General features: G+C 45.7%; 1 protein-coding gene across 2 annotated transcripts in view; it reads left to right on the plus strand.

Annotated features, from left to right (window-relative positions):
- The window catches only part of SEPTIN2 (septin 2), a 321,415-nt gene that overhangs the window by 233,203 nt on the left and 75,085 nt on the right, over positions 1 to 13,127 (plus strand). For both annotated transcript variants that reach the window (XM_085633398.1, XM_085633399.1), the window contains exon 12: positions 10,936 to 11,017. In XM_085633398.1, coding sequence (XP_085489524.1) covers positions 10,936 to 11,004 — 69 coding nt within the window. In that variant the 3' untranslated portion in view covers positions 11,005 to 11,017. The remainder of the gene's footprint in view (positions 1 to 10,935; positions 11,018 to 13,127) is intronic.

Here is a 13,127-nt window from a genome sequence, read left to right on the forward strand (position 1 = left end):
CAGACACAGCCAAATCTATGGGAGCCTTGCAGTCACAAGCTCCCAGACGTTCTTTTTGTCGCTCATCCTTCAGAAGCATCCACAGAGGCTACTCCTCGGATAGCCCCTCCACTTCTTACAAGGCTCCCACCCAATTCCCCTTTACTAGAGGTTACCAAAGGGGTGGTTACAGGGGGAACAACAACAAAGGCAGAGACAAAACCAACAACTCCCGCTCTGCCTCCACCCCCACCCAATGACTTCCATCCACTTCCCCCAGACCATTCCACTCCAGTCGGGGGAAGACTCCCAACAATTCCTGCCTGTCTGGGCCAACATCACTTCAGACAGGTGGGTGCAACAGATAATTCAATCAGGCTACTGTCTCGAACTAACATTTACCCCCCCCCCCCAACATACCACCCAAACAGCGTCCAATGTCACAAGAACATTTGTTACTGCTAAAGCAGGAGGTAATCTCCCTCCTACAAAAAAGTGGGGGAGACTTTGTTCACTGTTCCTGAGAGGATCGTTTGTTTGAACTGTGGGGGCCACGAGGAGAGGAGAACTACGCTCCTGCACTTCCCTTTTGCTGCTCTCCTGTGATTATCTTGCTGTCGCTGCTACCACTCGCGTTTCCCGCTTTGCGGGAAACGCTCGCAGCTGGGGGGACCGCGGTCCTGAGGAAGGCTCACTACATCGCCCACAATCCATCTGGGCCTGAAGCCGCCTAACTGTCCCGCCCTCTACAGGTGGGATAAATTCAACCCCTGCAACGCTCATCGTGGGAGACTTTGTTCACTGTTCCTGAGAGGATCGTTTGTTTGAACTGTGGGGGCCACGAGGAGAGGAGAACTACGCTCCTGCACTTCCCTTTTGCTGCTCTCCTGTGATTATCTTGCTGTCGCTGCTACCACTCGCGTTTCCCGCTTTGCGGGAAACGCTCGCAGCTGGGGGGACCGCGGTCCTGAGGAAGGCTCACTACATCGCCCACAATCCATCTGGGCCTGAAGCCGCCTAACTGTCCCGCCCTCTACAGGTGGGATAAATTCAACCCCTGCAACGCTCATCGTGGGAGACTTTGTTCACTGTTCCTGAGAGGATCGTTTGTTTGAACTGTGGGGGCCACGAGGAGAGGAGAACCACGCTCCTGCACTTCCCTTTTGCTGCTCTCCTGTGATTATCTTGCTGTCACTGCTACCACTCGCGTTTCCCGCTTCGCGGGAAACGCTCGCAGCTGGGGGGACCGCGGTCCAGAGGAAGGCTCACTACATCGCCCACAATCCATCTGGGCCTGAAGCCGCCTCCCTGTCCCGCCCTCTACAGGTGGGATAAATTCAACCCCTGCAACGCGCATCGCGGGACGAGCCGGGCGAAGCCCGGGCAAAGGGCGGGCCGTCTGTGGCCGTCCGGGGCCAGACGAGGCTAGGACGGGCCAAACCTCTTGGTCTTCATCATCAAGACGAGAAGTAAGACTCTTGATCTGTGAACCGGACATAACAACTGATTTGATATCTCCTATTGTAATACCATATTACTGACTCCCTGCTAGCTGCGCGGCCACAATGTCAGAAATCTTGTCTACACGCCTAAGTAAAGGCAAACCATTGGTGGGAGGACATCGTAGAGGGACATTGGATCACTTTCTGTCTAAAGCTGCTCTGAAACTAGATCATGAGATAGCCGACACCGAACGTTGTCTGTCCTTAGATTTACACTCTAACAAACGTTCATCCTTGGGCTCTATTCAAACAGCGCTTTCTCCACCCATACAACGTACTGAAAATAACTCTATCAGTGACCCGGGCTTCCCTCTACTTTTACAAGATGAGTCGCTAACAATGGAATCTGCTAGGGGGTCTGCTATTATCATCCCTAACTCGGATCCTTCTCAAGATTCTATTCTGGAGGAGGCCTCACCAAATTTGCCACCCAAAACTAAACCCAGGAACAAGAAAAATTGTAATTCACACAAAATATCAAGGCCAGGGGCCACATCAAAGAGAAAGCGGGGTGGAGAGGGTACTAAAGGCAGCCGCACTAAAACACCTAGATTACACTTAAGCCCTTTACAAGAAAAAAATATCCTAACACCCCCCGTGTCTGACTTAACCCAGGGACTAGTAGAGAAAATAGAACACCTTGTAAAATCCCTACTACTGCCTCTTTTTGAGAGAATCAAGAAATTAAGTGAACAACTGGACTCCCTAGGAGATGTATCCTCATCGAATTGTAAACTACTGAAGGAACTGGCTACTATTCAACCTCATATTACTTGTGGCCAGAAACCCTCTAATTCTACCATTACCGGGGATATCTTACCGCCAATTACAGATAACATATTGCTTCTGGTTAACACCGTAAGTGCGCCTGCCCCAACAGGCGCGGTGAGACCACCAGCACATTCAAACACACTAGGAAGTAAAAGTACAACTACCACCAGGGCACCTCCTGCGGACAGGTCTACGAAAGGAACGGGTCAGCATATCGACTTGCCACCCGAGGCGGCCCCATACGTTATAGTACTTACAGGAGTCCCAGAGCTGACACCTGGGAAGACGGAGGGGTTCATAGAACTCAAAAACAAAGCAATCTATTGGTTAAGGAAGAATAGACCTTTGCCCCCTAATATAAATGGCGAAATTCTATTTGTGAGAAGACTGGCCTGGGTAGGGCATAGACCCAAAGACATAGAGGGGGATATTATAATCATTAACTTCAAGGACCGAAGGGTAGTCCCCCATATAGTAGACTGGTACCTTGAGAGAGGAAGGGTAGGAATATCAACCCGTGATCTGAGCTATTTTTACCCTCAATCTCTCCTTACGCCCTGTAATAACAGATCCACCCGTGAGACATCTAAGAACTTTAGACATGTCCCCCCAACCCAACACCCTAGGACATCTAGTCGCCGGGTAGATCCCTACCCTTTTCCACCACATGTAGATAGGTCTTCCCCCTACCAACATCATAGTACACACAATGTATTTCAGTATCCACTATGGTCCATTCCTCTAACCAATCATTTTGAGGCATTAACAGAACTAGACGATCTGGATTAACAGACGAAAAATAATTTGGAGGCCCACTCTCACGCAACTACCACTGTGGTACCCAACGTCCTTTCTAGAACTGTATGTTTAGGCAGAGACGCCTATAAACATTGGGATGAGGGAATCAAAATTCAAGAGGCAGCTAACGACCAAGGCCAGACCGATCCTGACATAATATACACGGACTCTATCTCCCAACCTGATCGTCAAATAAACTTAACGTCTTCTCCCCCCACAGCTGTCATACTTAGAGACACTATTGTTGACGACTCCTCTCCTAGGAGGGTAAAGGCTACCCAAAGTATCATATCATGGAATGTTGCAGGTCTTTTAAATAAAGTGTCCCATCAACCGTGGCTAGATATAGTCCCCAATTATAGTATTATCTGTCTCCAGGAAACGTGGGCTGTAGACGAATTGCATATACCTGGATACCAGACCTTTCACACACCCGCACTAATAAGCCCACAGGGGAGAAATAAAGGAGGCCTGTATATATATGTTTCTGTTACAGAGGGTATAAAAATAATCAGACATTCGACTACTGAGTATTATCAGATTCTATCAATTAGTTGGGGTAATATAAAGTTTCTGACCCTAATAAATTTTTACAATAATGTCCCAACAAATAGTTTAGAAAGCGTGATCGATAAACTCATGTACAGTGTTAATACTATTAAGGCCCAGAAAGAAGATGAGATGGCTCTGATCTGGTTGGGTGATTTTAATTGCATTGTTTGTCCACATGGTTCCAAGGGCATTTGCGGCCTCGGTGAACACAAGGACGAAAATCCAACCCACTTCATCCACTCGAACCTGGGAAATATCCTTAACATGATTTTCCATTTTAATTTGTCTTATATTAATGAGTTATGCATTCCAAATATTCCTTTTCAGCCAACTTTTCACGGGCGGGGTTGCAACTCAACAATTGATTTTACCTTTATATCCACAACTCACGCAGGGTTAGTATCAACATGGGAAACACATGATGTTATTTTTAGTGACCATTACCCAATTTCTTTTAACTTAAAAATCAAAGGGTGCCAACAGACCTCAGTGGATAAGTTTACATACCAATCCACTATTAACCTAGCTACTAAAAATGGTTATTCTATAAAATGGGATAGGGTAGACCCTGTAGGTTTCCTACACAATTTAACTGTAATTACTCAAGAAGATATGCTTGTCTGTCAGAAATTGAGGAGTCATCACAAATTATGAGCTCGTTACTAAAAATACAGTTGGAACTCAAAAAGCTGCTAACAAGGGAGTACCGACCTAATCCCAATAACAGTAATGGTTGGTTTGATAAAAGCTGCACAAAAGCACTCAAAGCTCTAAAAAGGGCATTTCATGCAACAACAAAATGCCCTGCGGAGATTCGCCAAGCTAGAAAGCTGTATCAGCTGGCTGTAAAATCAAGGAAATTAGCCCTGAGGGAAGAGGCTTGGTCGGCTCTTCATGAAGCCTCTAAATCTAAGGATAATACAGCTTTTTGGAAAGCGGTAAATGCTCCTTATCTACAGAACAAACAGACAGACATTATAGATACAGCCATCAATGGGGAAATCTGGGTTAACCATTTTAAACACCTGTATGACAAAGTTAATAACTTTGACCATGTTAATCCCACGATTGATGGGACAGGTACCCAACACTCTATAAACTCATTGAACATATTCCCGCTAGGTATAATTTTTACCTGTCAGGAGGTCACTAACGCAATTAAAGAAAGCCCTTCAGGTAAAGCACCGGGCCCGGACGGAGTCCCGATAGACGTCTACAAAGCTGAGATTGATCTTTGGGCTCCCTTGCTAACAAATGTTTTAAACCACTCCAACCGACATGGGTTTTTATCGTCCTGGTCCGAAGCTATAGTTCCAATTTTTAAAAAAGGAGACAGAAATGACCCCACCTGCTACCGGCCAATATCACTACTAGATGCATTAATGAAGGTAGCCGGCCGGGTAATTTTAAACAGGATACAACTTTGGGCAGAAGAGAATAACATAGTATCAAACTTACAGTACGGATTCAGATCGGGTAAAGGCACCATAGAGCAGGGTTTAAATTTGGCCTTAGTTTTATCTAAGTACACTCAGGCTAAAAAGGGTAACCTTTTTGTTACTTTTGTGGACCTGAGTTCCGCTTTCGATTGTGTGGACCACGAGAAATTATGGTCCACATTATCTGAAATGGGCATAGATTTTAACATTCTCCAGTTCATAAAAGCACTGTATAGGGACGCAGGTGCCAGGGTACGTTATGGCAACAAGGGTGAGTGCTCTGACAAGTTCCCTATTAAGAGAGGGGTGCGACAGGGGTGCATCTTAGCACCCCTTCTCTTCACCCTATATATAAATTCCATCGGTCAATACTTAAAGGAGTCACAGTACGATTACCCAACTATCCTGGGAACATCGGCACCATTATTCCTTTATGCTGATGATGCCGCCATTATGTCCCGAACCAGGATTGGCCTACAGCGGGCCGTCCTGAAATTTGCTAACTACATGAGAGACAGAGGGCTAAAAATTAACGCTACAAAAACATACACCATGGCTTATGGTCCCGGGACAAAGAAAGCACCCTGTCCAATTTTCCTGGATGGCAAGAGGATCGAGACCACGGATCGATTTTCTTACCTCGGAATAAATTTGGACAGGAAGGGTAACTGGCACGCAGCAATAAATGCCAGACATCTAGCTTTCACCCGAGCAATAGGAGCCCTGAAAAACTTTGCGGCCAAACTAGGTGGAAGACCCGTGAAAGAATTGATTTCAATCTATAAAGCAAAATGTATCTCTACTACTATTTATGGGTCTGGCCTTTGGGGAATTGAAAACCCACAACTGATACAAAAAACTGAATCAGTTCCTGCGCTATTTATTAGGGGTCCCCAAATCATCAGCAACCTACATTGTACACATTGAGCTGGGTTTATTGTACATTTCTGATGTTGTTAAAATCGCGCCTATATTATTGTGGCATAAAATTTGGGTTACCCCTGAGACTTCATTAAACACAGATTTAATCACTGACTGCCTCAAACTTGATGGAATAAGTAATATCAAATGGCTCACCTATGTAAAGAACATGCTAACGGACCTCGGACATCCAGAGTTTTTTGTGAGGCCATCAAGTATGGAAATGGTGTCCAGAAAGTCGCTAAGAGAGCTGGCTCTCAACCATCTAACAAATAAAAGGTGGAATCTGGAAAAAACTAAAAATACAGTCATTGAATACCAGCAAATAACTGTTCATGAAGGGCTCCAAGGGTACCTGTCGATCCAGTCAAGTTGCTATGCCCGAATGCTATTGACCCGTCTTAGACTTGGCACTTTTTTTCGTATGATCACCTTTCCTGTTTGTAATAATTGGTCAAATGAAATTTTACTATGCCCTTGTGATGATATCTCTGTTCAATCAAATATCCACTGTTTTATTTTGTAAATTTTATCAGATGCCAAGGGGGGCTTTTCTGAAACCAATTTTAAAGGCTTGGGGTATCCGTACGTGTAGACCAGCTATGATCAGGCTACTACAGCTAGAAAACGAATTTGTCATCTCTGCCGTAACTAGCTTCTTAAAACTGGTCATCAGGTTTCGGAACTCAATGCAATCATTTTGAGTACTAACCCTACATTTTAGACCTTGTTGTTCCTCGAGGAATACTAGCTTCTTCTTAAATTAATTTTTATGACTTACATATGACAGTTATATCAATAATATTTCCAATTCAGGTCACTGTCTTTAATTGTATTTAACGTTCATTGTACTTTTTAATGTATGCTTTTATGATTTTGATCCGAAAATCGAATAAAGCTTTCTTTGATTGAAAAAGTGCAATAGAACCAGTTCCCCTGCACCAACAAAACAAGGGAGTTTACTCCCTGTATTTTCTCATACCAAAAAAGGACGGCTCTCTAAGGCCTATTCTAGATCTCAGACCCCCTAAACCTATACATACACTCAGACCATTTCCACATGGTCGCACTCCAGCAGGTCCTTCCTCTGCTTTCACAGGACGACTTCCTTGCTACCCTAGACCTCAAGGATGCCTATTTCCACATTCCCATTCACAATGCTCACAGGAAATATCTCAGCTTCGTAGTGGACGGTCAGCACTATCAATTCAAAGAACTCCCATTCGGAAGCACCACGAGTGGTGGCAGCACACCTAAGAAGACAGCACATCCACGTCTTCACATATCTGGATGACTGGCTCATAAAAGCCAGCTCATACAATCAGTGTGTACAACACACTCACACAACTATTCAACAACTTCACGACCTGGTGTTCACAGTAAACCACGCCAAGTCCCATCTGCAACCGTGCCACACACAATACCTCGGTGCCACAATAGACACCTCAAGGGCGCTGGCCTATCCCAGTCCTGCCAGGATAGCAAGCATGAAAACTCTTCTCACCAAATCCCAACCGCAACACTCTCTTCCAGCTCGAGTGTACATGCAACTCATAGGGATGATGGCCTCTTGCATATTCATAGTGCCTCATGCAAGACTCTAGATACGTCCTCTCCAAGAGTGCTTAGCACGCCAATGGAACCAGGCTCAAGGTCAGTTAACAGATCTGGTGTTGGTAGACGGCCGTACTTATCGCTCTCTGCAGTGGTGGAACACCAAGAACCTTTCCAAAGGGCAACCGTTCCTAGAGCCAGTTCCTCAAATAGTTATGACAGCGGACGCATCGCTCTCCGGCTGGGGAGCTCACCTACTACATCACACCATGAAGGGCAGGTGGACACCTCAACAAAAATGACTCCACATCAACCACCTGGAGTTACTAGCCATATTCCTAGCCTTAAAAGCATTTCAAAAATACATATCAAGCAAGGCTGTCTTAGTCTGCACGGACAACATGACAGCCATGTACTACATACAGAAACAAGGCGGACACACACTCTGACGCTCTCAGGTAGCACAGAACATATGGAGGTGGGCTATACCTCAGAACATTTTTCTCCTAGCCCAACGTTTCCCAGGAGTCCAAAACACCATAGTCGATCTGTTGAGCCGTCAAACCCAACAGATCCACGAGTGGGAACTTCTTCCGCAAGTTCTTCGACCGTTTTTTCAAACGTGCGGGCAACCACAGATAGACCTGTTCGCCACCCAAGAAAACGCCAAATGCCCAAGCTTCGCCGCCAGATATCCACACCCATTGTCCAAAGGCAATGCGATATGGATGAACTGGTCAGGCAGATTTGCGTACGCTTTTCCGCCTCTCCCACTCATTCCACTAGTGGTGCGCAAACTACAGCAACATTCCTTAACTCTCATCCTAGTTGCTCCAACTTGGGCCAGACAACCGTGGTACACCACGTTGCTGGAACTCTCTGTAGTTCCGCACCAGAAGTTACACCTCTCTCCACGCCTCTTAACCCAGAACCATGGAGAGATCAGACACCCAGACCCAGCTCAGCTCAACCTGGCGATCTGACTCCTGAGGTCCTAGAACTTGGTTACCTTAACCTTCCCCCTGACTGTATGAACGTCATTAAAGAAGATGGACAACCTACCACTAGAGCATGCTATGCAGCCAAGTGGAAACGTTTTGTAATATATTGTCATAACAACAACACCAATCCCCTAGATGTGTCTATCCAACACATCATAGGCTACTTAATACACCTCCAAAGATGCAACTTAGCCTACATGTCTATTAAACTGCATCTTGCTGCCATAGCAGCTTATCTACAAAATAGAAAACATCTATCGCTTTCCAGAGTACCTGCCATAAAAGCCTTTATGGAGGGCCTCAAAAGAATAATTCCCCCCCAGAGTACCAACTTCACCTGTGTGGAATTTAAACATCGTTCTCACAAGACTAATGGGGCCTCCATTTGAACCTCTACATAAATGTGAGCTACAATTCTTAACATGGAAAATTGCTTTCCTAGTAGCCATTACTTCTCTACGAAGAGTTAGCGAACTACAAGCACTAACCATTCAGGAACCCTTTCTGCAGATGGATCATAATAAGGTTGTTCTCCGAACTAATCCTAAATTCCTCCCTAAAGTCATTTCTCCCTTCCACCTCAATCAATCTGTGGAGCTGCCCGTATTCTTCTCGCAGCCACAAACAGTCGCAGAAAGAGCTCTTCACACCTTGGATGTCAAAAGAGCACTGCTTTACTACATCCAGAGAACACAAGCTTTTCGTAAGACCAAACAACTATTTGTGTCTTTCTCACCACCACACAAAGGTAACCCCATATCAAAATCTGGGATAGCTAGGTGGATTCTCAAATGTATACAAATTTGCTACCACAAAGCAAAGCGTACTTTATCTGATCCTCCTAAAGCCCACTCTACCCGAAAGATAGGGGCTTCAAAGGCATTTCTAGGAACCATTCCCTTAGATGATATCTGCAGAGCAACTACATGGTCTACACCGCACACATTCACAAAACACTATTGTGTCGATGTGCAAACTAAACAACAGGCTAGTGTGGGCCAGGCTGTACTCAAAACAATATTTCAAACTACTGCAACAGATACTGGTGGTCGCCACTAGGAGGGGATACTGCTATACAATCTATGCACAGTGTGTAATCTGCAGCTCATATCCCTTGAACGGAATGCTACTTAACAGTATGCATCTGTTCTTTGCATGTAGAGCTGCAGATCTACACACGCTCACCCTTCTCCCCGGCTACCTTTATCTGTTCCAGTATTATCTTATTTAGATACAGTATACATGGGCTTTTTTCCTGTTTCTTACAAAACTCCATCATTTCCCTGCTGGCGAAAAACAATCTGAGGATGGAGCCGATGCCCATGAGCACTATGATCCAAAGGAGGAATCGCCTACCTTGTGACTACAAAAGACTTTCCAAGACAAAAACATGTGCAAACATCCGGGCCCAACACCAGATGGCGATCTATGCGTAGTTTGTATATCTGCAGCTCTACATGCCAAGAACAGATGCATACTGGTAAGTAGCATATTCCTTGTTGAATATTGTATTGTGCTCAAATGTACTCATGATAGACCTGCTAAACATATGTGAGCTCTTGAGATCTGTTGTCACTTATTGGGAGGTGATGGGTTGTGATGCCACTTCCTGTGATGCCCCGTGCGATGTAATGCACCGTGATGTCACTTGTATACTGCCTAACTTAGTCCTTCCACTTTTTTTTTTTTTAGCACTTTTTCCCTGTGTTAATGAGAGTGTGTAGAGAGGTGGGACTGGCATGCACTATCTAATGGTTCATTACCCCGATCCACTTACAGAACCACTAATAGTCCAACAGGCTTGCAGAAGGTTCTGACTGCTGCAGCTTGGCCTGTACACGTCTGACTAGGTATTTCAAAAGCTCAGGCGTTGTTAGGCTGAGAGCAGCTCAGCCTTCCGTGCAGGAAATATTGCCCACCTGTCCCCCGACCTAACCCGAATGGAAGAGGTTCGTACAGCGCCTAGTGTGCCTTAGCGTTAAATCTACCATATGTCATTCCTGTAGCACTGCTGGCCTTTTCCTTGATGTGTCGAGACAACTGTTGAATAACACTGAAAACAGTCCTGCTTTCTAGAGGTTCCAGTATATCAGCTGCCTTCACCCTCCTCATCCCAGCTCTTGCAAGAGAGGTGTTCAGATGTCCCCTCCTGTGGGTCGTTAGTGCATTCAGAGTGCAGCAGACACATGGAGTGATCCAATTACTCTTGAGTCCTGTGTCTGGCTTGTGAGTCTGTCCGCTCTGTAGTTTGTATGTCCTTGGCTTCTGGTAGCTGCCCGGCAGGACTGTGTAGTGTGACACCTATAGCCATGCACTGTGCAGATGGCGTGAACGCTTTTCAAAATTCTTAGTGTGTGAATAAGTTTGAGCTAAACTTGAGCTCCCGGCAATAACTGCCTTTTCTTTGCCTCCTTCCAGCTCCGCCGTATGCAGCAGATGATCGCCCAGATGCAGGCACAGATGAGGATGAAGCCGGGGGATGAGTGAGAACCCCCTCAAGGTATGGAACACTCATTATATTTAGTAATCTATATTTGTAGGGCGCAAACATATCACCCCTTAAGGTTTCATGGGCGCTGGGGGTCATCGGGTAGATTAAGTGAGCTATTGCCCAGAGTCGCATGATGCTGAGCTGGTGCTGGAAAGCGAACCGTAAGCCCCGCGCTCCAGAGTCAGTCGCTCTGACTGCTGCGCAACACCTCTTCTTCATTTTGGGGGCTTTTGTCTCCTTTTCATGGTGCTGGAGGAGTAAGCTTGGAACACAAGTCTGTGGTTGGTTACAAACAGTATTTGTTGGCCTTCATTATTTGTGTGGCCGCAGGGTTTCCAAACCATGTCAGAGGCAGGTGGTTTCAAACCCATAAACAAGGTTCAGGAGCCTTGGCCACAATGCACTGCTTTGGCACTTGACCATTTGAAAAACCAAAGGATTGTGGGAGGAATAGAAAATACCAGAGGCAGAAGCCTTGGCAATAAGGTAGTCTTCTTGCACTTGACTGGTTGAACAGACAAGAGGTAGTGTGAGAGATGGAAGATACTGGAGGCACGAGCCTTGGACAAGAGGCAGTCTTCTTGCACTTGGCCAGTCGAACGGACAAGAGGGAGTTTGATAGATAGGAGACATCGAGGGCATGACCCTTGGACATGACGGGTCGAACATACAAGAAATAGTGATGTGGGATCTATAGGAGGCACGAGCAGTGGACATGATGCAGTCTTCTTGCAGTTCACCAGTCGAACGGACAAGTGGTAGAGTGAGCGATGGGAAATATAGTGGCACGAGCAGTGAACATGATGCAGTCTTCCTGCACTTGAACAGTCAAACATACAAGAGGTAGTGTGAAAGATGGGAGCTACCGGAGACACGAGCATTGGACAGAATGCAGTCTTGTCGTCTGCTCAACTGGTCAAGTGCAAGAGGTAGTGTGAAAGATGGGAGCTACCGGAGACACGAGCATTGGACAGAATGCAGTCTTATCGTCTGCTCAACTGGTCAAGTGCAAGAGGTAGTGTGCGAGGTAAAAGATGCCAGAGGCACAAGCCTTGGACTGGAGTCATTTTCCTATACGTGACCAGTCAAACGGACAAGAGGTATTGTGAGACAGGAAATACTGGAGGCCCGAGCAGTGTACATGATGCAGTCCTCATGCACTTGACCAATCGAACGGACAAAGGGTGAAAGTTAGGCGATATTAGAGGCACAAGCCTTGGAGATTAGGCAGTCTTGTCTGTTCTACTGGTTAAGTGCAAGAGGCAGTGTGAGAGGTAGGAGATAACGAAGGTTATGATAGACTTCTTGTACTTGACTGAGCAGGTCAGAGCTACATCTATGACCTTTTCTTTTTTATGAAATATGTTTATTTTGTTTATAAATGCGAACAACAAAGTGTGGTGCAAACCCGTAACAGTAATAAACATCAGAGGGAGGTAAGATATTACATCATCACCATATGCACACACATTGTACAGCTTCCGGCAAAAGATTCAGTACAAAATAAGACTTGCGACAAACATAGTGACATTACATTGAGCTTGTCACAGTGTAGGCCTGGCCTTGCCATCAGTGAGAATTCATAATATTTTATCCAATTCCCCCAGACTTTGAAAAATTGGCGTGGACACCCCCTATTTTTGTAGGTGACCTTCTCAGCTATCGTATACATATCAATCCCTGTCCTCCACTCCCGTAAAGTTGAGACCCCCGCCCCCCCCCCCCAGTGTTTGGCTACATCTCTGTTTGCTACTACCAAACTCGGGTTACTAAAGAGAAGTTTGGCCCATGGGACATCTACATCAGTTGGAATACCAAGGCGATTGTATTTTGGCTCAAGTGGAATATCGACTTCCAATATGTTATGGAGATGTTATGGAGTTCCCGTACTACCTTGGTCCAATATTCCTGAATGACTGGGCAGCCCCAGAGCGTGTGCGCGAAAGTTCCTCTGCCAACATTACATCTCACACAGTCAAACACCATTATCCTCATTTAATGTAGTTGTTTGCGATCATAATAAAACCGGTGCAGTACCTTAAGCTGCCTCAGCTGCAATGTAGACTTTATGGCTACCTCCTGTGGGTGCATCAGGGTTGCCTCCCAGTCAGTATCATCT

Source organism: Triturus cristatus, chromosome 11 (assembly GCF_964204655.1).
Source record: "Triturus cristatus chromosome 11, aTriCri1.1, whole genome shotgun sequence".
Taxonomy (NCBI): Eukaryota; Metazoa; Chordata; class Amphibia; order Caudata; family Salamandridae; genus Triturus; species Triturus cristatus.